This window comes from Ursus arctos, unplaced genomic scaffold (assembly GCF_023065955.2).
Source record: "Ursus arctos isolate Adak ecotype North America unplaced genomic scaffold, UrsArc2.0 scaffold_31, whole genome shotgun sequence".
Taxonomy (NCBI): domain Eukaryota; kingdom Metazoa; phylum Chordata; class Mammalia; order Carnivora; family Ursidae; genus Ursus; species Ursus arctos.
In genome coordinates this window covers 16,666,448-16,694,280 of record NW_026622997.1, presented here as the reverse complement: position 1 = coordinate 16,694,280, position 27,833 = coordinate 16,666,448, and the positions used below count along the sequence as shown (strand labels likewise).

Sequence of the window (27,833 nt, the reverse complement as noted above, 5' to 3'; positions counted from 1 at the left end):
TTATTCATTCTGATACCCTATGTCTTTGGTTGGCACATTTAGTCCACTTACATTCAGAGTGATTATTGAGAGATATGAATTCAGTGCCATTGTGTTACCTGTAGTTTGGTGTTTCTGGTGATGTTCTCTGGTCCTGTCTAGTCTTTGTTGCTTGTGGTCCTTTTTTCTCCACTCTAAGAGCCCCCCTTAGAATTTCTTGCAGGGCTGGTTTAGTAGTCACGAACTCCTTTAGTTTTTGTTTGTCTGGAAAACTCCTTAGTTCTCCTTCTATTCTGAATGATAGCCTTGGTGGATAAAGAATTCTTGGCTGCATATCTTTCCCATTCAGCAAGTTGAATATTTCCTTCCATGTCTTTCTGGCCTGCCAAGTCTCTGTGGACAGATTCCTTGCGAACCTGATCTGTCTTCCCTTGTAGGTTAAGGACCTTTTTTCCCCTTGCTGCTTTCAGGATTCTTTCCTTGTCTGTGTGTTTTGTGAATATGATATGCCCCGGCGATGGCTGGCTTTTACTGAATGTAATGGGAATTCTCTGTGCTTCTTGGATTTTGATGTCTGTGTCCTACCCCAGATTAGGAAGTTTTCAGTTACAATTTGTTCAAATAAACCTTCTGCCCCTTTATCTCTCTCTTCATCTTCTGGGACTCCTATGATACCAATGTTACTACATGTTACCAAGTCACTGAATTCTCTAAGTCTGCCTTTGTGGTCCATTATCTTTCTTTCCCTCATCTTTTTGGGTTCATTATTTTCCATAATTTTATCTTTTATATCACTGATTTGCTCTTCTACTTGATCCATCCTGTTTCTATGGCCTCCATTTGTGTTTGCATCTCAATTACAGCATTTTAAATTTCAGCCTGACTAGATTTTAGTTCTTTTATCTCTGTAGTAAGGGATTCTCTAGTGTCTTTCATGCTTTTTTCAAGCCCAGCTAGTATCCTTATAATTATTGTTTTAAATTCTAGTTCAGACATCTTACTTGAGTCTGTATGGATTAAATTCCTGGCTGTGAGTTCTCCCTCACGTTCTTTCTCTTGGGGTGAATTCCTCCATCTCATCATTTAGTCCAGAAAAGAAAAGAAGAAAGAGAAAAAAGAACAACAAAAACAACAACAACAAAACCCCCAAACCCCAAAAAGCAAACAAAAGACAAAAACAAAGCAAAAAACAGAAAAAAAAACCCCACAAAACAAGAAAAACAAAAACACAAAACAAGAAAACCAAAAAACCCCCCACTAGATCCTGGATGTGTTTTGGTCTGCTTGTTAAAAGAATTTAGATCCCCAAAATAAAAAATAAAATAAAATGAAAGTAGACAAAAAAATTTTAAAAATATGTATGAAAAGTATATATATATAAATTTTAAAAATTAATAAAAAATTTAAAAAGGAATTGGAAAATATGAGACTAAATGAAAACATAATAAAAATAAAAGAAATAAAGAATACAAGTACAAAGCGAACTCAAGCCTATTTCCCCTAGAGCTGAAGCTTTGCAAAGTTGGCGTGAGTGCATTATTTGTGCTGGTCTTCTGGAGGAGGGGCCTGGTGCACTGATTCTCAGGTGGACTTGCCTCCGTGGAAGTGCACCTTCAGGGTGCAGTTTGCTGTAAACTGCTCTGGCCTCCACTAGGTGGTGCTGTTTTGCTCCCTGAAAGCTTTCAGCACTGAGGGGCGGGATAATATGGCGGCGTCCTACCCTCTGGCCCCCAAGCTGAAAATTCGGGTCCCCCACTCTTCCCATGAGCCTTCACAGAAAAGCAGTCAATCACCCTATTTGTTTCCTCAGTTTCAAATGAACCCTGCATTCACCCTGCCCGTGTCTGAGCCTTTTTGTCTCAGGTGCCTGAGTTTCTAAACTCGAAATTTAAGGGATGCCCGCAGCCTCCAAGAGAGGGTCTTCCACGCTTGCCCGCCATCCCAGGAAAGCGGTCCCACAAACGCGCGGCACGGTTTGCCGTTGATAGCAGCAAGCCGGCCCAAGACCCAGCTCTCCACTGGCTTCCCAGCTCCTATGCCTGGGAACAGCGCGGCACCTTGGCGCCACCCGCCCTTCCTGCCACCCAGGGGATCCTCAGACCACCCCGTCGCTCCTGGGATTCAGCGTCTCTTCGCCACCTGAGCACCTTTCATTCAGGCACGCCCTCCACGGTAGGGAACTTAAAAGTTCTGATTTTCCACTCGGCCTCTTCTAATACGTCGCGCGGTAGCCTCGTAAGCAGGCTTCCTCCCTGTCCCGGCTGCCACAGCTCCGTCCCCCCCAACTCCCCTCCTCCTACCTTCCAGAAAGTGCTCGCTTTTCTACTTGTAGACTTGCAGTTTTTGTTCTCTCAGCCCTCCAACTGACTTCTTGGATGTTCAGAATAATTTGGTACCTATCTAGTTCTCTTCCGTCCAGGGAGGAGGCAAGATCAGGGTCCTTCCACTCCTCCACCATCTTAACTCCTCCTCTATCCGGGTGACTGCCGCCTCTGGCTGAGGGGCCAACATCCCTCCCGGCTACCACCTCAGGTCCTGAGCCACAACTTCTGAGCTAAGATACTCTGGAATTCCTGACCTATAGAAACTGTGAGATGATAAACTTTAGTTGTTCTAAGCCATTAAGGTTTGGGGTAATTTGATATCCAACACTAAGTAAGTAATACAATAGACGTGGCTTCTCAATGGGCTTAGAGCCTCCATCATGCATACTTAAATGCCATCTAGGTCTGTCAGAAAACCCAAATCTCAACCACTGTGATGGGTCAGTGAGCAGATTTTAAGACACAAGACCAAACACAAATTAAGAAAACAGTATCACATCACAGTACAAATCTTTCCACTGGAAAATCTTTCTTTTTCTTCTCGCTGTCTTTGCCTGTCTAAACTCTGCCCATCCTCTGTGGCTGGAAAGTTTCTATTCCCATCCCCAATCCAGTACCACTGTGACAATGTAGTATCTTTCTCTTTCTTCATCTCTGTCCACCTATGATGCGTTGTAATTTTCACTTTGTATGAATATATAAACACAAGGATGTGGATATTATTTTCCTTTCAGACAATATGAAATAAAGGTTAGCAGCACAGGCTTTGGGACTAGCTTTCCTGACTTTGTGCTGAAGTTCCATGCTTAAAAGTTGTAGACTCTTACCTATAGGGAACAAACTGAGGGTTGCTGGAGGGAAGGTGGGTGGGGGGATGGGGTAACTGGGTGATAGGCATTAAGGAGGGCATTGATGTGATGAGCACTGGGTGTTATATGCAATTGATGAATCACTGAATTCTATCTCTGAAACTAATAATACACTATATGTTAATCACATTGAATTTAAATAAAAGTTTTTTAAAAAATAAAATAAAAGTAGTACGATTTCATGCAAATCACTTACCCTTTGTGCATCTATAAAACGGGCCTTACGGATACCTATGGTTTAGAATTGCTATGAGGATTCAAGCATGCGAATGTGTATAGTCTTTGGCAAAGAAAATTCCCAATAAACATTTATTATTTTAAAACTATTATTACCGGACAGCTCCAAGTGAGCCTGTCACTGCGCAATTAAACCTTGGCATAATTCCCAAGCTTAATGCTTATTAGATCTTGGAAAAAAGTTAGTGAGCTCTCCAAGCTTCAGTTTCTTTATATGTAAACTAGATATAAAATAAACTCTCACTGGGCCTTGGGAGGATAAAACATTATGTAATAAATGTAAAACACCTAACACACAGCCTGACAAATGGTAGGCGGGCAACAAATGTTCATTGCTTCCTTTCCTCTCAGCTTCTTAAAGTAGATACTGTGCAGAGCGGCTGGGGGCTGGGTGCTAAATCATGCTAGATGCAGAAAAGGAAAATGTGTTTCAGGCTTTGTATGTTGAACTGAGTTGGGCATAAACTGAAATAGCTTTCTATTACTTAAATGTTGAACATGCCCGGTTCAGATATACAAGTCACTTTTCCAGTTGTGTTTAATAGCACAGGTGATGCGAAGCCTTATTTATTTTAATTTTGTATTTTCTACATGGTTGATTTTCAATAGAGTTGCTTTAATTAATGACATAATTTGAAATCTAAAGGTACTAATATTTCTAAATCACGTTCAGTGTAAAAAAGGGTGATGTATACCGGGCTGTATCTTTGTGTGGCAAACTGCTGGGCTTGGTCATTTGCAAAGTGATCTTAGAGGCAAATCCTATGGGCTTTAATCCCGTTTGAGCTCCATGTACAACAACAAGTTGTAGAGACAAGGGCGGTGGTCTAGATAGTAGAGGACTAGGTTCTAGTTTCTGCTCTTGTACTATCTAGATGTCTGATTTCAATGTCACCTCTTTCCAGAAAGGCAGGATGTTGGAGGGGAAACCAGAGTCAGAAAGACTCATCTTGGAATCATGCATGGTTCACATCATAGTTGTGTGATCCTGAAGAGTTTTAATTTCCTATAGAAAAGAAACTCTCCCTGGGCCTTGGGAGGATAACACATTATATAATAAATGTAAAACAGCTAACACACAGCCTGACAAATTGTAGGCGGGCAACAATGTTGCAACAATGTGATTTTGAATGAAATAAACAGGCATAGCTTGTGGTATCTGTCAGGAATTTACTGAACACATTTTCTTTCCTTTTTTCCCCCCTGAGCCTCAGTTGTATCACCTGTAAAATGAGCCAGTTGAATTAATTCTCTCCTAGTTCTAATGTTCTATTATTGTAGGCATTATACTGTTAAATGAAATATTAGATCTGGGCACTTGCTCGTGGTATGTAACGAAGTGCTACATCTGGTTGTAATAAAAATAAAAACATATTGTGGTGGTGGAAGGGGAAAAACACAAAAATTCCTAAATGTACGTGTCGAAGAGGAAGGCCTGAATATAGATTCAGTAGATATTTTATTTGCATTCTGTTGTGTCTACAGATGGCCTGATGACAGTGATCAGATCACAGGGTATTAGTCAGAGACTCTGTCTAGTAAATAATGGCAGAACAGAGCCAGGAACGTCAACCCAGCTGGCAAAGTCACCCTTTTCGCAAAAACAAAGCATGGTTGACCTCTGCCTCTTAGCTCAAACTGTGTCTGATTGTTTCCTACATTTGTTAGAATCAACTACACCAGGATATGAAGAATTTACTTATGTTTTAAATTCAGACAGAGGAAATTAAAGGTAATAAAGCTGAGGAGCTTGATTAAGGTTAAAAGGAAATGTATGTGTGTAAGTGTGTGTGCTCATGTGTATAAAAAAGAATGTAAGAATATTCACAGGTTGTAGAGAGTACTTATTTTTGGATGATGCAGAGAGTTTGGTGTGTTTTGTTGTTTGTCTATGTTTTCTAAAATTTCTATAATTATTATGTGTTATGTTGGTAGTGAGAGGGAGAAATGAATTTTGAGAATAAGTTTCCATGAGGGCTTAGGATAATTCAACCTGAAGGGCTGAGATGATTCACCATCCCATAGTGATAGTTTTTCAAATAAATAAAGGTGAAAATCACTTGAGAATGTTGAATCTAAGAGTAAAATTACATAAAATGCCTTCATTGCCACATTTGCATCTTATCATATTGAGATTCTGCCTTTGAATATGTGGAAATACACGAATCATGTATGATCGCACATATTTCTTAGTATGGCCACGGTTGCCAATATAATATAGGACCATGAGATGTAATAGGAAGAATCAAAAGATTCAAGAGCGTTATTCTGGCTCCATTCTTAACAGCTGTCTGGGCTTGGGAAGTTACTTTATTATTGGAAACATGGATTACTTCATCTGTAAAATGAGAATAATAAACAAGTACTTCTACAAACTTCCCTTTCTGGGCCTAAATGAGAAAATAAATACTAAACCCATGACCCATGAAATGTGAGTCATCTTCCCTTTCTCATTTCCTTTTGCAATTTCTATGTGCATGCCCAGATTATTGAGCTAGCATAGACTAGAGGCTAATGTCAAAATCAGTCTTGGCAGATAATGTTTGGAAGTGTGGTCTTGCTTTCCAGAGACAATTGAATTGGGCTAAGTCAACTCATTTTTTCTCTGCCTGTCACCGATCAAGTAGTACATAATTCAGTCACCAAATAGTACATAATTAACTAAATGTAACAAAAGATCTTACTGTGTAGATTCAAAAGAAAAGTAAGGTCTATTTTTAACCAACTGTAGCTGAATCTCTTTTTTCCCTTCTTTTGCAACATTCTGTTAGAGCCTACACTTCTGTAAAGAGATTGAACTGCATTGAGATTATTTAAAAGATAAAAACAACTTGTTTTCTTTAGACGATCTTGTGTTAACTCAAAATTTGCTTCTTATGAAAACACAAGCCAGAATTTGAAATAATAATTGGTAACTTCAAACATTTGGTTTATGTAAATATTTCAAATGGCCTATTAATTTTAAGTACTAGTGCTAGAGAGAAAATATTGTACTTAGAGCAAAAACTTTTAATTTACAAAATAAATGTTTCCTTTATACCATCTCCCAGTCCTCCAAGAAAATATGAAAGGAAAATTAAAGGCCCGGTGGAACTACATATTTAGAGACAGATGTAAAAGCAGTTAGTGACATTATTTTTGGAATTACATAGGCATATAGAATATTTTGTATGGTTTTCTAAGATCTCTCTATCAAGCCTTAAGCCTATAGATTTTTTCCCTACTGGTAATCTATGGCTGGGTATTCTATAGGGTTTCCAAATTTAGTATACTCTAAATTGAATTTATCTTTTTCTCCCCTCCATCTTGATTTTCTTCCTGTATTTTCTCTCCCAGTGAATAGCTTCATCATCTACCCAGTGGGTTCACATAAAACATCCGGGGATCATTGGAAATACCCCTCTCTGACTTTCTGTCTACTCACTCTACCACAACATAATCTGGAAAGCACTTTCTTAATATTCCTAAAATCCCTCTCCCCTGCTGAATTCACTCAGTCAGTTCCCTTTTCACACAGTCTTTACTTCTTGTTGGGATCACTGCAGGTGCTTCTCTTTCTGTATTTCTAATCTTACTCCCTCCAATCTGTCTTCCATGTCTGTGGTCTTGATACAAACAGATCTCACAACAGCTCTCCCCTGTGTTAGATTCTTTGGTGCATTCCATATCAGGTTTAGAATTCCTTTAAGCTTGCTTAACTAAGTATGCTTCATGCCTTGGCTGCTGCCTGCTCTTCTAGTCTCTTTTCTTGCCATGCCCTGTATTTCCAATATACCTTTCATTCTGTAACATGGTCCCTTAACATATAATACTCCTCATGTGTCCATGCCTTATCACAAGCCATTTTGCACTGCCCTGAATGTTCTTTTTTCTCCTACTTCAGTCTAAGTCAAAGGCCGATTAAGCATCATCTCCTCTTGGACGCTAATGTAGAAACACATCTACCCTCTCTCCCCAACACACACGTGTATTTCTGTTTGATGTGGGGGCCCTCCTCTGTGCTTACAAACTCACAGTGTATATATTCTCCCAGCATTTATCTTTTGGGCCTGAAATCATTTATTTCTTCTTGAGGCCAAGGGGTTTTTCTATTTTGAGTTTGAATACCCAGCACATGGTTAGTGGTCAACAAATAGTGAATTTAAATGAATATAATCTTGGATTTTTATTCCATTTAATTCATTTACCTCTTTTGGCTCTATTTTCCTCATCCATAAAAGTAAAGAATTAGGGGCGCCTGGGTGGCTCAGTCAGTTAAGCATCTGCCTTCAGCTCAAGTCAAGATCTTGGGGTCCTGGGATGGAGCCTTGTGTTGTGGGGCTCCCTGCTCAGCGGGAAGTCTGCTTTTCTCACTCCCAGTACCCCTCCTCCACTCCCCCCTCATGCTTTGTCTCTCTAAAATAAGTAAATATATAAAATCTTAGAAAATAACTTTAAAAGTGAATAATTAAGCTAGTCAGTGGGTCTCAACTTCTAGACTTCATACTATTTACATCAAAGCATCTGGGAGCTGCAAAAAGAAGACAAAACACCCCTTAAAAATAGAAAAAAATCCAGATTGCTATACCTGACTCCCTAAAATTCTGATCAGTGCATCTGAGCCGGGGCTATAAAATGTGTGTTTTTGATATCTAACAAGATTTGAAATGAACGGGCCTAGAAACTGCCCCAGCTTTAGAAATCCTTACAATGCTCTGTTTCCTACAGATTTCAAATTTCTTAATCTTCTATGCAACATCCCTTTCCTTGAACTCTGCTTTTTTCTCCAATCTCAGATGTCACCTTCACCTTCTTGTGCGTTTTGATCTAGCCATACTGAATTGTTTCTGGAAAGACCTATACATACTAGCTTTTTCTGTAGGGAATGCCCCACTATTGTGCTAATTCTAGGATGAAACTCTGGCATCAAGTCTTCCACAAAGAATTCTCTGAATTCTTTCCTTTCCCCTTTCAGATCCTGTGTTTGCTTCTATTAGAGTACTTTGTACTATATTATATATATTGTCTCTGAGCTTCTTGAAGACGCAAAACAGTTGCTCCATGAATGTTCTTTCCTTTCCTTATTGTGGCAATTTATCATTCCTTAAACAAATATTTATTGTGAATGTACTATTTAAACTGAGAATCTACTAATCTAAAGTTATTCCTTTGTGTCATTTTGTCCTTGTGACAATAATATTGCAAGCATTGTTATAATTTTGCAAACAGGGAAACAAGGGCTCATAGAGATTCAGCTATTTGCACAGCCAGTCTCATGGCTATTTAAGGGCAGGGTCAGAATTAGCTTCCTTGTCTCTGATGTCACTTTCTTCACATCACCATGTTTTGTTTCAAAACAAAACAAAATAAAAGGAGGAAGGGAAATATGATTTAAAGCGGATTTTCCCAAATCGATTTTCTCATTCCTCGGTAAGTGCTGACTTATGCCAATCGCCACCTAGAAGCCACAAGCTGATAAACTAGAGTTTGCTGTAAATTCAGGGGAAATCAGAACAGCGGAGCTAATGCTTTGAGAGAGTTTGCAGGACAAAAATACCCAGCAGTCCAACCATAAAGAAAATTCTCTGGGGATTTTTAGCAACTCGATTTAAAAAAAAATCAAAGTTTTGTTGCTTTTTCTTGTTCCTGTGTTTTCAGACTGTCTCACGTTTTCAAAGGGCTTAGAAATCTGAATTAGGAATAAATAGTGGCAGAAAAGACCAGACATGGGACAGGGTGGGAGGTCTCTCCTGGGGAACTGGAGGCCCTGCCATTTTCCTCAGGGGCTTGACCAAACTAAAGCATAATTACACAGGAGCTAAAACTTACTAAGTGCATGTTAGGTACTTGACATTTTGCTTAGTGTTTTATGTTTATTTGTTCAGTGTTTCCAAACGTTAGTCACTCCTACGTCATTTTTATGGATTTTACTCCATCAAAGTGTCGATTATTTACTTCATGTTTTTCCTTAAATGGAGTTCAGTTAGCCTACTCTTTCCCCCTTGGTCTAAGCAATAGCCCCTAAGTATGAAGTCTAATTATATAGCTTTCTATTTTCATTAAATTTCTTTAATTTACATTTTTTCTAAAACATGATGAAAACAAACACATTGTTATTATAAAAGAGTTCATAAGTATTATCTGCAAATCATCTGTTGGACCATAGTTTGTGAAATGCATTTTGTTTCACTTAATCCTCAAAATAACTCTTTGGATTAAGAACTCTTATTCTCATTTGCATTCAAAAGGGAAAAGCCAGGCAAAGAGAGATTAAATAACTTCATGTCACAAGCTATGGTGTGGAAATCATAGTGTGAAATCAGATCTGTTACTCTGAACCCCAAGCCTTAAAACATGATATTCTTCAGCCAGTCCTGGAAGAGACTTCATTCATAACTCCAATTTTGTATATGCCACAATGTAACTTTGTAAAAATTTGAATGGGTATGAGAGTGACCAAAAGTCAGTATAAAAAATTAAAACACAGTTGACCCTTGAACAACACAGGTCCACTTATACGTGGATTTTTTTGATTAACTATAGTACAGTACCGTAAATGTATTTTCTCTTCCTTATGACTTTCTTAATAACATATTCTTTTCTCTAGCCTACATTATTGTAAGAATACAGTATATATTCTATATATTCTGTATTATAACAGAATATATACTGTATTATATGCATATAATATATACAGTACATGTATTATATACTATGTGTTACAACTGTTTCTGTTATCAGTAAGGGTTCTGGTCAACATAGGCTATTAGTTTTGTTTTGAGGAAGTCAAGGTTGCACGCAGATTTTCAGCTGTGCACAGGACTCACACCTCTAACCCCTGCTTTGTTCAAGGGTCACCTGTATTTCACTTAACCCCTTCATCTAGAAGGTTGTTTTCTCTACTTGGCCTTATTCCTATTCATCTTTCAAATTGGTATGCATGCACCTAAAATATGCTTTCATAGCTCTGCATTTCTGTGTGGCACCTAGGTCATATTTTTTATTTTATTTTATTTTTTAGTTTTTTAAGTAGGCTCCATGCTGGGGCCAATGCGGGGCTCAAACTCAGGACCCTGAGATCAAGACCTGAGCTGAGATCAAGAGTTGGACGTTTAACTGACTGAGCCACCCAGGTAGCCCGGTCATATTTTATTTTTAAAAAGTAAAGTGTTTTGTCAAATATTCCCCCTTTTTGAGTGAGAAATGCAAGGAAAGCACACAGTTTAAGTTGGCACTGTGCTTTTATTGTAATCCTAATGCACATTAACTGGTACCAGGGTTTCATTTTAACGTAGCCTGGAATGGGTCTTGCATCTTTTCTCCACAGGAGGAAAATAAAAACACAAGCCCTTTGTTACAAAGTGACAATAATATGAACCAAGATTACAAATGTATCAACATAATACCATGGAACATGACATTTTGGAATAAAATATTTTGAGGCTAAATTATAGTCAGATTATGTTAAATATTAATATGATCACCATGAGTTCCACACATTATTCTGAAAACAGGTTGTGGAAGATAGGAGTCTAGGAATTTATATATATTTTTTCATCTTCCTACCTTACAATTGCATTAGTGGTAACAAAGGTGTGAAACTCAGAAGAAGAGCCTGAGAATATATATGGGCCAAGAGCAGTTAATGACACAAGGGGGCTTTTCAACAACTGAAACATTTATCGACCGATTTGAAAAGTACATTTAATTTTGCCTTAGGATAAGCAGGCAGAGCGGAATGTGGCAGCCAACATTGTTGCCTCTTTGGGCTTTTTCTAGAGTTCAAAGGTAATTAAACAAGAGAACGGTCCAACACTCAAACAACGGATAGAGCTGAAACTTTTCAGTTCTCTTTATTCCATTAACAGGAGAGTGGTCAGGACTCCATGCAAATGCCAATATTGTAAATGAATTAAGTATTGGTAATATGGCTGACCCATCTGTGATGAATACGTCAAAGGAGCCATTTCTCAATTTCCTTTTTTGGGATTGACGGCTGTTTTTTTTTTTTTTTTTTTTGTAATCACCTATAATGGCTCTGCAATACATATCCACATGGCCTCCAGTGTATTTTCACAGAATTAGATATTTTTCAAATTTTGGTAAGCCTAAAAATTATCAGGAGCTTGATGAAAATGAGTATTTTTGACTCCCCTACACCAGAACTTTCGATTGAATAGGTCTGGGGAAGGCCTTTTAAACAATGGCTTCAGTGATGCTGTTGTAGATGGGCCAAGACCCCAGTTGGAGACTTGCTGTAGTAGCCTGAAGAAGCCTTGTGAGTTCCCTCTATGTCTTCGTGCTTTATAATGCCCTTCTCATCCTAACCCCTATTTAAATCCTATCAGCCTTCAAGTCTCAGCTCAAGCCGTGCTTCTGAGACAGCCTTGATCTGCCGACTCCCATCAGAGGTGCTCTCTCTGAGCTTTGTGGCAGATATGGATGTCTCCAAAGTGGACTCAGCAGCCCGCCCGCTGGAGCTTACTGAACCTGCATTCCCAAGAACGTAGTTCTTAATCCATGGATCAGTGTTGTACTGTATGTATATTTTATATATGCTATAAAATACACACAAGAGATAGTTAACAGATGAATTAAGATAAATAAGTAATTTTTGTTTATTTGATTGAAAGTTTGGAATATCATATATTAGGGATGTATTATGATGCAACATAAACTTTTCAACGACCCAAATAACTGAATGTGCTTCAACATTTAAAAACATATCGATTGGGGCACCTGGGTGGCTCAGTCAGTTAAGTGTCTGCCTTCACCTCAGGTCATGATCCCAGGGTCCTGGGGTCGAGTCCCATGTTGGGCTCTCTGCTCAGCGGGGAGTCTGTTTCTCCCTCTGCCTCTGTCCCTCCCCCTGCTCCTGCTCTCTCTCTCTCTCTCTCTCTCTCTCTCTCACACATTAAAAAAAAATCTTGACTGATCGCTTTAGGGTTAGTTCTAAGTTCAGTTTATTTCAGCACTGATTTTAATAGCCGTTATAAGTGAAAACCTTGGAAACTTTATAGGTTTTAGGGGAAGGATATCATTGAGGGTGCTTGCTAAATTATGGTATCAATTCTGCAATCCCATCCACCAATTTTCATAATGGATTTTGTTGAAATTCAGGAAATTATATCTTCCCTGATACTAATAAATTCTCACAAGCTATATTGCATTTTTTTAAAAATGTATTTTTAAATAGGTAATTATTTACAAGGTACAATATTCAGAAGTGAAAAAATAAAAAATCTCCTTCCCTCCTCTGTTTCTAGTCAGTGGTTCAACTCCTACAGAGGCAACAAATTCTGTTCCCATATGAGCATATAAAGCATACATATATTATTTTTTGACCCAGTTTACACTCACTACCATAGAGAATGAGGAAGGACATGGTTTTCCTACACCATATCTCCTCCACATTCCTCAGCAATAATTATTTTATCAAAATTCCGATAGTACCCACTTGATATTATAACTATGCAAGTTTGGTTCATGGGCCGCAGAGTCCTCAAAATTACTTTCTTATACAACTTTTTTCTTTAAGTCACTAACTGCTAAGAGATGCATTTAATTTTGTGTTGGCCTCAGTATTTAGCAAAAATCTCCTCTTAGGTGTTGGCCTTGCCCGTTGGGAGGCTACCTCGCTGACTGCCTCCTTCAGGATCACTTTTCTTGGCAACTCTGAAATTGTACTAGATCAAGGATAATGGTCCTTTTCTCAGATAAACATCATACCCATTCAGACTAACGGTCTTCAGTATGAACAAGGCACGTATATTTGTTATGGTAATGCTAATTTATCAAATCAACCTTACATTTCAGTACCTTAACAGAGTAAAATGTATTTTTTTGTTCACACTGGAGTCAGAGTTACTGGTCTTCCTTCCTATTTGAAGTGAAACTGTGATTAGCACTTTCCCTCTATGCTCTATCATCCACTAGGGCCTTGTTGTCAACTGCATCCAGCCAGTAAAAGGCAAAAAAAGAGCATGGAGACCAAACCATAAGAAACTCTTAACTCTAGGAAAGAAACTGAGAGTTGCTAGAGGGGAGGTGGTGGGGGATGGGGTAACTGGGGGATGGGCATTAAGGAGGGCACTTGATGGAATGAGCACTGGGTGTCATGTGCAACTGATGAAATCAGTAAATCTACCCCTGAAACTAATAACATAGTATATGTTAACTAAATTGAATTTAAATTAAAAAAAATTTTTTTTAAATAAATAAAAAAAAAGGCATAGAGAAGGTGTACCCACTTCTAAAATACCTTGGCTTGGAAGTGACACACTAATTCTGTTGTCATTCCATTGGCAAGAACTGATTGTGGGTGCTACCAAAGCTATAAGAGGGTCTAGGAAGTCTAATTCCTGGCTGGGTAGCAATTTCTCAAAGGAACTCTACATTATGAAAAGGGGGACATGCAATTATATGTAATGGACATATAATTATCTACTGCAAATAATTCAGACATATCGTTAATATCTGAATATTCATTTTTAAAGAAAGGTAAATATTTGGGATATACATCAAAGTGAAAAATCTCACTTAAAATATAAGCTCCATAAAGGCAAGTTTTTGTCTGTTTTGTTGACTGCTGAAGTCATATATAGATAGTACTTGGTACTCTATAGGTGCTCAATAAATATTTGTCAAATGTTCAGCTGAATGAATGTGCTTTGTGTGTTGAAATTCTATTAATCAGCCAAAATAGTAATGTATATGTATAACAAAAGTAAAGTGCTGCAAATGTGAACAATTCTATGTACAGAAATAGACATTGAGCACTTTCTGATAGTTGAATAATAGGAAAATAGATGGATAGTAGGACTATTAGAGTAAATAATATCTAGAATACCTTAAATGTACAAAAACATTTTAAGTAACAGTACATGGCAGAATAATAAATTCAATTATTTCTAATTCCAGTAGTTATAGAAAAGGTATACCAACATTCACAATTGTAAACAAAGAACTGTATTAGATTTTTGGTTATTTTATGCCATGTAGATAATCAATTTTCAAGAAAAAGTCCAATTTGGGAATTCTTCAGTCTTTTGAGAGTAACTTAAAAATGGAGTGTCAACTTTCCTACTCAAATTTCATGTAAAGGACAAACTCCAAAGATATATAAACCACATCTATGATAAGTCACTTTTGATCTGACTAACATAAAGACTATAAAGAATATGGGGAAAGGGAGAAAGCATTAGAGAAAGGAGAATAAGTAAAATATTCTATTCTCAATGATCACAATTAGAATGTCCATTGTAATAAGAATACTTGAATAAAGGCAATCCCTCCTCTACCCCGTATCATATGGAAAATGCATTTAAGATGGATCCAGGCTTCAATGTGAAAGCTAAAACTACAAGGCTTTAAAACAACAACAACAACAACAACACAGAAAAATATCTCCATAACATTCAGGATAGCCAAGATTTGTTAAAGGACTAACCATAATAGAAAAAAATATTTACCAATTTCGTCAAAATTAAAAACTTCTACTTATTAAAATATACCACTAAGAAAGTAAAGAAGCAAAGCATAGACTGGCAGAAGATATTCATTATACGCATGCACAGTTGACCCTTGAACATGAGTTTGAACTGTGCTGGTCCACTCATCGGCGGATTTTTTGTACAGTAATGTATTAATGTATTTTCTTCCTTATGATTGTTTTAATAACATTTTCTTCAGCTTTGTTGTCAGAATACAATATATAATACATATAACATACAAAATATGTGTTAATTGATATTTTATCAATGGTAAGTCTTCCTGTCACCATCAGGCTATTAGCAGTTAAGTTTTGGGGGAATCAAAAGTTATACACTGATTTTTGACTGCATGGGAAGTAGGTGTCCCGACCCCTGTATTGTTCAAGGGTCAAAGGTAGTTGTGTAGGGTTGATTTTCCTTCCCATTTTTTAGCTAAATATTTTAATACTACCTTTGTTTTGCTTTTATAATTGAAAAAAGATACATAGATCTCCAACATAATCTCTCTGTTCAGTCCTAACATTTCAGAAGTACTATTCACACCAATATTCAATCTGTGGTTATGCACGAGCGTTTGGGTCTAATTGTTTACTGAAATATTCTTTAAAATATTAAAAATAGTATTAGCCGTGAACTGATTTTAATGTGCTAGGCTCCCTATCCTTGCCTCTGCCAACTCAGTCCCAGAAGGTGGTACTGAAAGTTTTTAGGAAAACAGATTTATTTGGGAAAATGAGAATTCTTTCCCAAGCACCTGTGATTTGTTTATGCTAATTGGGTCATGGCTGACGCTGGCTGTGTGTGAGCTGAATATGTAATCCACTCTCTCATATGTCTTATGTGAAAGCAGGAGTTATTAATTGATTGCAATTATCTCATTGTATTTTCATATCATTTTTTTCCCTTTCTGTTTCTCATCCTCTGGTCTTTTCTCTCTCTTCCTCTTGTCCTCATATCCTACATTACTTATGAGCTCTGAATCACAATACATGGCAAAGCAGATGCTTGCTGGGAGCAAAGGCACAAAGAGCTTTGGAAGACCGAGTGCAGGTAAATTGTTGGCACCACGGAGGCTACTTTGTGTACCGAGAATTGCCCTGTTCCAATGGCATACTCCAGAAATGGAAGATTAAATTTTATGGTTATCTACCTATCGATGAAATTGGCAAGCTCGCTATCTCCACAGTATTTTTTCTCTTAATCTGCCTTCACCCTCTCCTTCACACAGAATGTTCCTTGTATTAAACACAGGTTTGGAGAGCCTGCATGTGAGCAATTAGAGGTCTAAACTGGAGTGTGTGGGAGGTTAGGAGGGAAGGCTTGCTAGTTAGCTTGTCATCCATGAGTGAAGCACAGCGTGCTGCTTCCTGGATAGAATTTTAGAGGAAAAGAAAAAAGACAAAAAGCAAGTATTTGTTGAAGGTGAGGACTTGAGCGCCATGAAAGTAAGGCTAGAAACTCTCTGTGAAAAGTGGTTTCTGAAGCACCTCTCAGAGACATAGGTCTGGAAATTACATGTATCCTACATGGTAAGGACATGCCCACGAGGACACAGATGGATGTGGCTGATTAGTTGTGTTGGTCTTAGCAGGACTCTGAGGGGCAAAAAGGAAGACATAAGATTGGTGAATGGAAAAGGTTATGATCCTGTTGGCAATCACGCCTTACATGGGGATCAGGTTGCTATGCAATCACTGTTTCTACCTCAGTCCTTATGGAGCAAATTTGATCTGTAGGTCCCATTATAAACCACATCTAAAACCACGACATGAAGGTCTCAGGGGACAGACCGGAAGAAGGAAGACAACCTGGCATCTACTCAGCAAGACTCCTAGAAACACCATGGCCAGGCTTCCAGTGAGTGGTTCTCAAAATAAGTGTCTCCAGCTTGGGGTTTAGGTGGGTGTCTACAGCCACCTTCCATTGAGTCTGGTCAGAAGCAGGAGTGTGAATGGAAGCTAGTTAGAGGGCAAGTCAAGCACAGAATGTAAGCACTGGATTAGGCAGTAAGGATCTGAAGAAGGAACGGGAAAGGTGTCTCAGCTGAGATATAGCTCAGAGCTAGTTTCCTGAACATGTTCAGAACAGCTTTTGAACTAATGTCAGTTGAGTTCAGCAGAATAAATGTTGACTGGTTGCTTATTCCACAACTCTTACTTTAAGGCAGAATAAAAACTCAGTCATCATAGATTCATATATTAAAGAGCTCTTCTACGAACGGTACTATTCAGGGGCGCTGTAAATCTATTTAAAAAGTTAATGCTCCTCAATAGTACACAAAATCTCTCCTGCTTTATTTTCTTTTTGCTTTTGATTTTTTAATTACTTCTGTTTTATGGGAGATCTAGCAAAGTTGATAACGTTTTCTGTTTCCTGAACCTGTATGTATTTGAAAATTGTTTTTACCTGTCCCTCCCTTTGGCCTTCAGCAGCCTCTTATTTTCAACTAAAGATTTGAATTCTTTAAAGGTCCTAGAAGGTTTTATTTTCCAGATCTTCAATTGTCAAAAGTTATTTCCCTGAATCCCAAGTATCTCTTTGTAATGGAGATTTAAGCATTTTCATTCCTTGAGTTCAATAGAATAGAGACATTTACTACATCTTAATTCTCCTACTCTATACCAAGGATGATACTAGGCACCCAGAAAATGGTATTTAGGGAGATCACTGCTCTCTAGGTATGTAACAGACACCTCAGTAATAATAAAACAAAAGCATCGATGATTAATCAATAATGATAAATAATGTACTGAACACTTTTTAAGCACACCTCTATTAATTCTAAAAAATCCCCATGAATTTGAAGCTAGGATTATGTCCATTTTGATGAGGACCCTGAGGCTTAGAGACATGAAGCCATTTATGTGAGCTCATGCAGCTAGTAAGTGGTGAAAGTTGAATAATACAGTATGACAAAGGCTATAATATAGGCATGACCAGAATGCTGTGGAAGAAAGGCCTGGAAAAGTCAGACAAGGCTTCTCAGAGGTGTTAACATTGGGTTGGGTCTTGCATGAAGCACAGGAAAGGAAATAGCATGAGCACATTTTGTGCTGATGACTGTTGTCAATGATTTGCAACTAATCGAGTATAACCATATGTCCTTGTCTCTTGGGGCCACGTCAAGAAGTCCCAGAGGTTTAGAGTTTAGGTTTAGAGTACATTCGAGTTAAATAACTCAAAGCTAACGATTGAAGAGCCAGCTCTTCTGACAGATTTCACAGGGTGGGCAAAAGGTGGAGGAAATGTTTGAGAGAGAGGGTTTTAATGAATTCCTCTCCATTTCCAAATGCATCTTGAAGAGACTCTTAGCTGCTAACTGTGGCATTCATCAGTTGTCAAAAGCGGCATTTCCCTTCACCGGAAAGACAGAGAAGATGCTCTATGACGAAATGAGTATAGCACCTGGTTCCAATGCCAAGAGTTATTTAAAAAGATAAAAGAGGGAAATTGTGAGCAGGAGTCATAAATGTGATTGCCTAGTGACTTTAGTCAATTGGCTGCCTTTTAATGTATTTTCCCTTTGATAGGAAATTTAATTGTCCAAGGACTTTGATGATCTTGGAGAAAAACCTAGTGCAGCAGAGAGGGTATGGGTGTGTGTGGTAAGATGCGTCTCCACCTTCTTGCTGTAAGCTGTGTGATCTGGGCATGTGGTGGAACCACCTTGAGCTTCACCATATCTGGAAGTGTGATTTGGTTATGAATGTTTCCTTCACTACCTGTGAGTTTGTTGGAGTCAGAAATACTCAAATTCAGTTACTGGCCATGTTGCTTTCTAAATGTGTGGTCTTTTCTCATCTGTGAAATGAGCATCATAATTCCTCTTTCCCAAAGTTTCTTTGAGGATTAATGGATACAATGAATATGCAAAGGGTAGCACCCAGTCCTTTTTTAAAAAAGTCCATTTGCACCTTTCCAATGCTGTAGATTTATTTAAGGGAAGGACCTAGATAGAGAAAGATCCTCAAGCAAGAATAGCCGCATGACGTGCTAAAACCTCCTGTACTGTAAAACAGGAGGTCAGTAGTTCTGAGTCCTCGTTGCACATTTGAATCACCAGGGACAATTAAAATGATTCCCAAGTTTAAGTCTCACCACCAAAGATTCGGATTTAATAGATCTGTCGTGGGACTCCAGTCTTGAGTTCATAAAAGCTCGCCAAGTGTTTCTAATATGCACTGGATTCAGTCATTGCTTCTTGAACTAACATAAATTACCTGGAAATCTTGTTCAAGTGCGGGTTCTGCTTCTCTAGGTCTAGGGTGCCTGAGACCCTGCATCTCTAACCAGTTCTGAGATGAAGCGGGTGCTGTTAGTTCAGGACCACCTTCTGAATAGCATGTGATTAATGATCCAGAACAGTGGTTCTCAACCTTCAGTGCTCATCAGAATAGCCCAGTAGCTTTTTGAAAATGTAGCCCTGGGACCTGGGTCTGTCCCTCACAAATTCCGTTTTACTTGGTTTCAGGAGGGGCCAAGAGAATCCCCCATCTATAATGTCCCTTTCAACCCGAAAATCGTAGGATGCTAGTTTTGTGGTCTTATAATATGACTTCCCTCCCCATGCAACTGTTCAGTAAAAAATTACAGAGACTGAACTTGAGGGTGTGAGTCATCATTGTCAGAAACCTGGAAGGTGGGTGAACTCAAGTTAGTTGATGTCAGGACATGGCTGATCTCTATGCCATGTGTATCTTCAACCCCAAGAATTCTCCTTTTGAGTTAATGGAGACCTTCACCGAATTCCCTCTCAATAAGCAGGTTTAATTGTTGATGAAGCACTCACAGATTAATTGGGAGAGCGTCCTTCACTGATGAATGATGAACAGGGTGACCCTAGATGTTTTTCTGTTCTCTGCAACACATCATGCTTTCCGAAGCAGAATCCCCAGAGAGGTGGACTCATCTACCTTACCTCGGGACCAAACCAAGGAAAAATGAAGGTCCACAGAGCAACCTGCTTTATTCCACAGAGCTGATGATTGACTTTGGAAAATCTCTGGGACTTTCAGAAGAATTTGTCCCACAATAGAGCAAAAGCAATCTTTTGTCCTTGTTTTTCACCCTCTGGGTCTTCTCTGGGTTTTACTAGCTAAACACATCTACTTAGAGGCAGGCCTTTTGCCACTTTCCAAAAAGAATTGAAAAATAACTGTGATGGGGTCAAAAACATTATAATTCCAGCATCATGGTCTTAGATAAGCATTTTGCATGTCATCAGTAGAGAAGGGGTTGGTATCTAAGAAGTTTATGAATTTGTAAATAAAACTGATATAAGGATGGTAACGTGGAAAATAAAACTCAGATTTTCTTGCTTCCCCCTTTAAAAGTATTTGCACCTGCAAGAACACTTGATCGGTCTACAGAAGTATCAACATGATTTTGAGAATGGACAACTCAAAAAGGCAATAATCACTGACCAGTTGAGGGGATCAAATCCCGGGTCACTCAAATTCTGGGTGGTCAGCTCCATTTTATCTCCCAGTTGGACCTTCTTTTAGAAGAGGGTGTCAGATCAGGGTTATTGATCTACTGTTCCCCTGTCCCCAGGCTAGGCTGGCCAGAAAGATAGCTGCTGTGTGCTGTGATTCAGCAGCAGCACAAAACCCTAATTGCCTCAAATGCCTTTCCCAAGAGCCAGCTCCCATGCTGCCCCCTTTTCACTGGTGCTCAGAATCTCCACTCAAACACATACATCTGGTTCTGAAAGGGAGGGGTGCAGGCTGTGGTCTTCAGGCTTCTGCCCACTCACCCGAGCCCTTTATCAGGCCCAGGGACTGATTCTCTAGGAAAGTCTGGGGAGTCTGTGCCAAGTGGAAGGACACTGCCATGGAGGACCTGGGGCAGTATCGTGACAAGTCCCACATCATAGTGACAGCAGAGGTCCAGAAAGGAGACGGGTTCACCGGCCCTAGGTGGTCCACCTTTGGGGAAGGCATGGGGAAGAAAAGAAGGGGGTGTGTGTCTCACTTTTCATGTGAAAAAAAAGACTAGGTGGATAGGGAATGCCAAGACAAACTCATTACTTTTCAGTTATGCCCTGAGTTGGGTTTTGATGTGACAAGAAAATAATCACTATGTTTTATAATTCATGTAAAATTTTCTTTTCTTTTCTTTTCTTTTCTTTTCTTTTCTTTTCTTTTCTTTCTTTTTCTTTCTTTCTTTCTTTCTTTCTTTCTTTTTTTTTTTTTTGCTAAAAATAGGAGATTAAGCTTCTATCAGGCTACATTCTTGTTTGGCAGTGGCTTCCATATGAAATTTCAGACACAGGAGGAGATAGTGTTTTGCCAGGGGTGTTTATTTTATTGATTTGCTGATGTGTAGCATTTCTTATGTGCCAGACAGTTTTCAGCACCTTAAAATCTTACTTCATTAAGGCTGCTAGCAACTGAGGAACTGGGCACTAGTATGGTTTCTGTGTTTTGCAGGGGAGGGAAATGCAGATCAAAGAGGTGAACTTGTCCAGGTTCGCTGTGGCAGACCCATGATTTGAACCCCAGCGATCAGGGTCCCAGGTCTGCAACCACTGTGTCATCCTGCCTCTAATGCAGAGGAAGGTGTTCCTGTTCCAGGAAGGCAGGAGAGAGATTGGACTGGGTGGACTGGTCCTTAAATGTGGGCCCCTAGACTGATGTGCTGCTAGGTAACATTATTGGAGCTCTTGCTTAAAATGCAGACTCCTAGGCTGTACACCTGGATGTCTGATTCAGGAAGGCTGGGGTTTTAAAAAATTGAAATAGGTGATATTTAGGGACCCCTCCACCTTACTATGAATTCAAGATCCTTTGATTGAAATGTCGTTCCTATTACCTTAAAATGAATGTGCTATCAGGAGCACCAGTGGCTTATGCTACCACCTCCCCTGCATTTTTCTAGTCATTCCAGCGCTGCTGTCTAAACCACAGTCACGGATGGCGACAATTCTGACCACTCCACCCCCAAACTCCATCTGCTGACAACCACCAGGCTGCTTTGAGTCCTCTGAGCCTCCCACACCCTGCCTGCTTTCCTTCCGTGGAAGCCTGGAGCCCACAGGCTTCTTAAAAGCTTCAACTATCTCTACTGCAAGGCAAAGTGGGCATCTTTAATACTGTTAATGAACTCGACTCCCCTTCTCTGCTCTGCCGACCATTACGCAGCTCAGGTAGATGACTCCACCACTGAACATTATTGTCCCACTCAGATTGAATGGATCAGATGCAGTAATGTTTAAACACAGGACTGGAGATGGGGACTGAGCCTCAGCCCCTTTCCTCCATCTACTCCTAGCATCTTCTTACTTGCAGACCCATAGGAGGCTGGAGGTTCTGGCCAGCCTCTCCCTCTTCTCCTACTTCAGCAACATATTCATGTCTCTTTAGGTGGCTGAGAGGACCATTTGCTGACTATGTACAACCGGAGGTGCAGGGAGGATTAGCTGTTGTATCACGTTTGCTGACTTAAGTCCTGCTGATGAGCACACTGACCCAAGCAAATCAACCAGATCATTTCCCAGCCCCTCCTGACTCTAAGAAGCTTGGATCATAGCCAGGAAAATGGAAGCAGAGAAGAAGGAGGCTTGCAAACCCTTGAGGTTGCCGTGGGAAATTGGCTTGCCAGTGAGGTAAAACCAATGCAGAGGAGACCTCTGGGAAAGCCAAGGAAGATATCATCAGTGCCCCGTGTGAAGTACCTGTCACCACCTAACAGTGAGAGACGCCAGCCATCCCTAAACAGCATTTCTTCTCAGTTCTGCCTTATGACTTCCAAGAATTTGACTACTTTTCTCTTTAAGAATACGGACATTGCCTTTCTCCTGATGCCCATCATCAGATTGCTTTGACTGAATACTTTAAATATTCCATAGAAAAGAGAAAATATGCTTTAAAAAAATCTCCTGCCTGTCAGGAGACCCCCTAAGACACTCCGGCTTCTTTCCAGTGTGCTGGCAAAACATTCTCGATACACTGTGGAACAGGAAGAGCCAGCCAACTGGAGCTTAACTGACCATCTTGAAATATGTAATAAAAATGCACACATCAGCCACACTTCACAACAGGCATGCTCCTCACTGCTCCCCAAGTGCACTGTTAATTCCTCCAGCAGTAACGTGAAGTTCATCTAAAATAGATAAGGCAGCTCTAGAAGCACAAAGCTGATCTCAGGAGCCCCTCATTCAGCTGGATTTCAGTCAGACAGGTCAGGGTGCCCTTGATGTCCTCAAGTGTAGTGGCTGCAAACTTCACCTTTCCCGGGGGGATAAAAGCATTCCAAATACCTTTCCAGATACCTCTGGCTTGCGTGCAAGGAGGTGGGAAATCATTTTCTAACCTAGCTGTCTAAGGGGCATTTGTGTCAAAAGTTGGGTAGGATGCTTTTTTTTTAACCACATCCAAGAAGTTTGCATTTATCCATTCTATTGCATGCCTCAATTTCGGCAACAGTTTGGTAGAGATTTGTTTTCGATTTAGTAATCCCAGTTACTGACCCTCTTCTGTGGAGCTGAAGCTACTGCAGTTGACACTCAACTGTCAATATAAAGCCAACATGCAAAAGAGAGGAGTTTCCTCTCTTGCTCCCCTTGTATTACCTTGAGCTCCTTGACTGTAGAAGAATCTCTGAGCAGACTCAACATCCAAGAGTCTATGAGCAGACTCTACATCCAGAAAATAATCCATTTTGGGATAATCCATCCTTGATGTTCCAAAAGCAGAGTTTCAAGACAAAATAGTCACTTGTATCCCTATGAAAAAGGAAAAAAAAAATCCACACTATTTTAGACTGTCAAACAGATGTTTAAAACCATATATATATATGTATATACAATATATTATATTTGTTATATAAGGCTGTATATTTCTAGAGACACATATATGTATATGTATATATATATATATATATATATATATATATATATATATATTAAAATTTTTGGGATTTTATATATATATACCCATTATAATACTCCCTCATTTGACATTTCCAATTCTAAAGCCACCCTCAACATAGCTTTCCTACTGTATGAGAAAATGCAACATTTAATCAACATTCATTAAAAGAAATATATTCTACTCAGAAAAAAAAAAAAAACACCCAGATGATTTAAGCTAAAGAGAAATAACGTACCAGTCTTTCCTTGTTGTATATGAACTGGAAAATAGGCTGTTAAATTCATATGCTATCCGTTTTCAAAAGGTCTGTCTGATGAATGGCATCGTTAAGTGTCAGCCGTTCTGAACTGATCTTCAGTTGGTCCAGGGAGTCCCGATTCCCCTAGAACAGCGAGAATCGCCTGGGAATCCGAGCCTCCACTTATAGGTGCCTTGCATTTATGACACATGCTGACATGTTTGCTGTAAAAATGCCTTGGATTTCTTCCTTTTTGGTGATTCCCTCCAGCACATTTATAAAGTGCTACAGAATCATCACCTGCTTGCCCCCGACCCAGGCTGCTTTTGAGAAAGAATCCTGGTTTGTAGGGCAACAATCCCCACAATATTATCATGCACTAGCCTGTCAGGAAGCTGATGTACTTCATTAAAAAGCATTCAGCCTGTTGGGTTCTTTTTAGCATATGTAGCCTTTCCCTGATACTTGCGCAAATGAAGTATCTCTATTTCTGCAGGATGTTTTTGGAAAGAATTTATAAGACCAAGTCATTAAAATCAAGCTCAGAAGGCTAATCCAATTCGTTCCTCTTTCTAGCAGTGCATATTTTAATTTAAGAAACCAAATCTGGTAAGAGGAAACTTTAAAAAATACCCAAAGGTACCCCAACAGCAAATCATACTTACTGCAAGAGAAAAAAAAAAATCAAGGACTAACTGCCGGCAGTAAAAACAAGAAGAATTTCAGCTGGAGTGTCTTTGATCTCACTAAATTCCCGATGAAAGTAAACAATTTTGATTGTTTGATTAGAACAGCGATGAATAATGTATACAGTCCACTGGACCTCCTTTATCACATAAAATGGCCAGAGCATGTTACCTTAGCAACAGAAGGTGACGCCAGCCTCAGCCTCTTTGTATCCTCCACTCTGAAGGAAGAAAATGACCAGTTTCCCGTATAAAACTTGGGCACAAAATCATCACCATCAGAATCTACATGTAACCATCATGTGGTCCAGTCCCCATCACCCCTTCCTTCTCTTACGCAGAGAAGTGTCATCATCATTGGAAAAATGGGTTTTAGCTTTAATAATTTATGTTTATAGCCCCGAGTCACAGTTTGATTTGCAAATTGCAACAGAATTACATGATTAAACAGTTAATAGGATAGAAAAGTTGTCTACAAATTGTTGGGGGGGCACCCAGTTCTTATCCTAATGCTGGCTCTGGGTTGTAGGGAAAGGTCATTTGAGCTCAGCATATGTTAAATGTCCCCCTGTTATAATTAATACATAGATCAGTCACCAGCATCTAGGCTGAAAATAACTCTCTTTCCTTCTGCGAATCAGTCACTGGAAGAAGCTGAAAAAGCTGCCTGAAATTTCCCAGCTTTTAAAAAATGCATTATAACATAGCTCTTGTGGGAGCTGTCCCCCACCCCCCCCCCCCCCCGGAAAAGAAAGGTAGCCAAAAATGATACAGGAAAGGAAGAGTCTTGAAGTTAGCAGATACTCACCAACACTTGCTGGCCTCTTGCAGCAGGACACCGCAGAGCATCAAAGGAACCTGTGTAATGCTGCTGAGCACGCGAGCCCAAATGAACAGCTTCTAATTTTCCCTTCAATCTCAATTCGAGAGCACTAGGCAGAGGCAAGTGATGGATTTGCCCATTTTATATTGTGATGAAATGCAACCCCTAAGAAGAGATCTGAGTGGAGCTGCTCTTTAGAACACATTAGACTGCTAATTTAAGAAAATTGAAAGGTTTTGTTTTACTGTCTTTTATGTGTTCTTTCTGCTACCCCCTCAATTTAATTTGCATTTAAAATTATGCTCATGTCTCCTCAGTTCTCCAAGGTGTGGAGTACTTTCTAATCACGATGGCTGCTTGGGTAGGGGTTGGTGCAACGCCACTTTTATTCTGAGCTGCAAAACAAGGTGGGTAATTATAATTGTGAGCTGTTTTCTGGAGTGAAATATAAAGTGAACATCTGATTTCACCCCCTCCCTCTTCCCTGGCCTTTCTTCCCCTTCCTGCCTCTGATTGCTTGGTCAAAGCTCCAGCCCAAATCATGCCAATCTGTCTAAATGCATTCTTTTCTGTCTGAATGTAACAAAATAAACCCAATAGCAAAAGGAAACTTTGGTTAGATACCTGAGCTTATTCTGGTGGGATATTCTCCCTGCCAAACCTCGGGAAGGACTTTTAGACACAATACTTGGAGATGTGCTCATGAAAGGCATACTGAGAGCCAACTGCAAGCCCAAGAGTGGGTTTTGACCCTTTGTTGACCAAGAAGAATTAGAATGTGTGTGGTGTGTTGGATTGTTAAGAAAAAAGAAGCTACATTTGAGAAGTCTTGGATGGAAGACCACCACACTCCCCCCTCCCATAGACACAGTTCTTCCGGCTGCTTTTGAGACAAACCTGAAAATCTCCTGCTGTTTGTCTTGTGGGCTCTCCTACCCAATCAGAACAAATCAGACACCAAGCTGGGGCTGCTGAATTAAGCCTGAGGAAAGAGGAAGCTAAAACTACCAATCATATGTTCTTGTAGGGAAAGTCCACTTTGGAGCAGAATACTCCAAGCTTTGCCCAGACCCAAGGACTTACTTTTCTAAGGTTACATTTCTATTCAGCCTCCAATGGAGACATGCTGAACACTTGACATTTACAAGAGGAGAAAGCTGTCTTCTGGTTTCTTTAGCTTACAGTGAGGTGTGGGCGACAGGTTCTGAACTCTCTATTGTGAATCTACTGAAATTGTAATGACTCATAGGTGAGAGAGAAAGAGAGAGAGAGATGGGGAGAGAGAATGTGCAATCTACTGCTGCTGACAAACACCGAACATTTAGGTGAGCACAGATGAATGTGTGATTGACGATGGAGATGCTAAATTGGAAATTTGATTCCCAGAGGTTGGGGGATGGGTTTGGAAGGAAATCATTTCTGGAGAGTTGGCCAAGAAAGGTAAATTTGAAGTGTCTTACAAAATGTACATGCAATATGAAAGGGCCATGATTTAAGAAAACTCGGAGAGGAAAATTTCGTTTAGAGAAAGAAATATATTTGGGAAGGGGATGATTCTTCACTTGCAAAATGGGGACTTCATTTTACTAAATAATTAACAACTAGTTCTTTTTTTAAAAAAAAACATAATATGATCAGCTTCTGAAATAGATTTTCAAAAAATGCTTTTGCTCTCTGAGAACAAATCTATAGATTACATATAGGAATATCTGGGTGAGGAATTATTTTTAAAAGTGGGAAGCATTGTAATGTTCAAAAGCCCGTGTCACGATTAGATCAGCTCAGCTCTGTTTTGTAACTTTATTCTGCTCAAAAGCAACATTTATAATGGTCCATTGTTCTGAGGTATAATAGAACCAGAAGGCAACGTTAGAGCAAGGATTCAGACTAACACTTATGTAGCCCTGAACAATTCAGCCCAAATCATCTTCAAGACATCAGCTCAAAAAAGTTAACTTAGACAATGTTAACATGTCCCAGTGAGCAAGAAATAAAAAATTATTTTAAAAGAGGCCAAAGTAGAGTTATATCTTTTATACCATTGGCATTATAATATGGAAATTTGGAACTGTAAGACTGAAAGAAATAACCCAGGATTGTTACAAATACATGACATGGCAGAGATATGTATACTTTCTATTCAGTTTGGTGACAAGAGCGTATGTGTATGAGTGCTCTAGATACAAAGGGAAGCAGTATTTGATTAATTCAAAATGGAGGTGTATTTCAAGATGGAATCTGGAGACCAGGAAAGATATCAGCTTTTGTTAATTTATTTTTGGGGTATACTTATTTATTCTATTGGCTAGCATAAGACCCAGACATTTTGGGAG

General features: G+C 39.3%; 1 protein-coding gene across 1 annotated transcript in view; it reads right to left on the bottom strand.

Moving 5' to 3' along the window:
• The window catches only part of PHACTR1 (phosphatase and actin regulator 1), a 527,166-nt gene extending 501,336 nt beyond the window's left edge, over positions 1 to 25,830 (bottom strand). The window contains exons 1-2 of the mRNA XM_057304929.1: positions 25,486 to 25,830; positions 23,453 to 23,605 (exon numbers count right to left, since the gene is read on the bottom strand). Of these exons, the coding sequence (XP_057160912.1) occupies positions 23,453 to 23,555 (103 nt within the window). The 5' untranslated portion in view covers positions 23,556 to 23,605; positions 25,486 to 25,830. The remainder of the gene's footprint in view (positions 1 to 23,452; positions 23,606 to 25,485) is intronic.
• Positions 25,831 to 27,833: the final 2,003 nt, after the last annotated feature.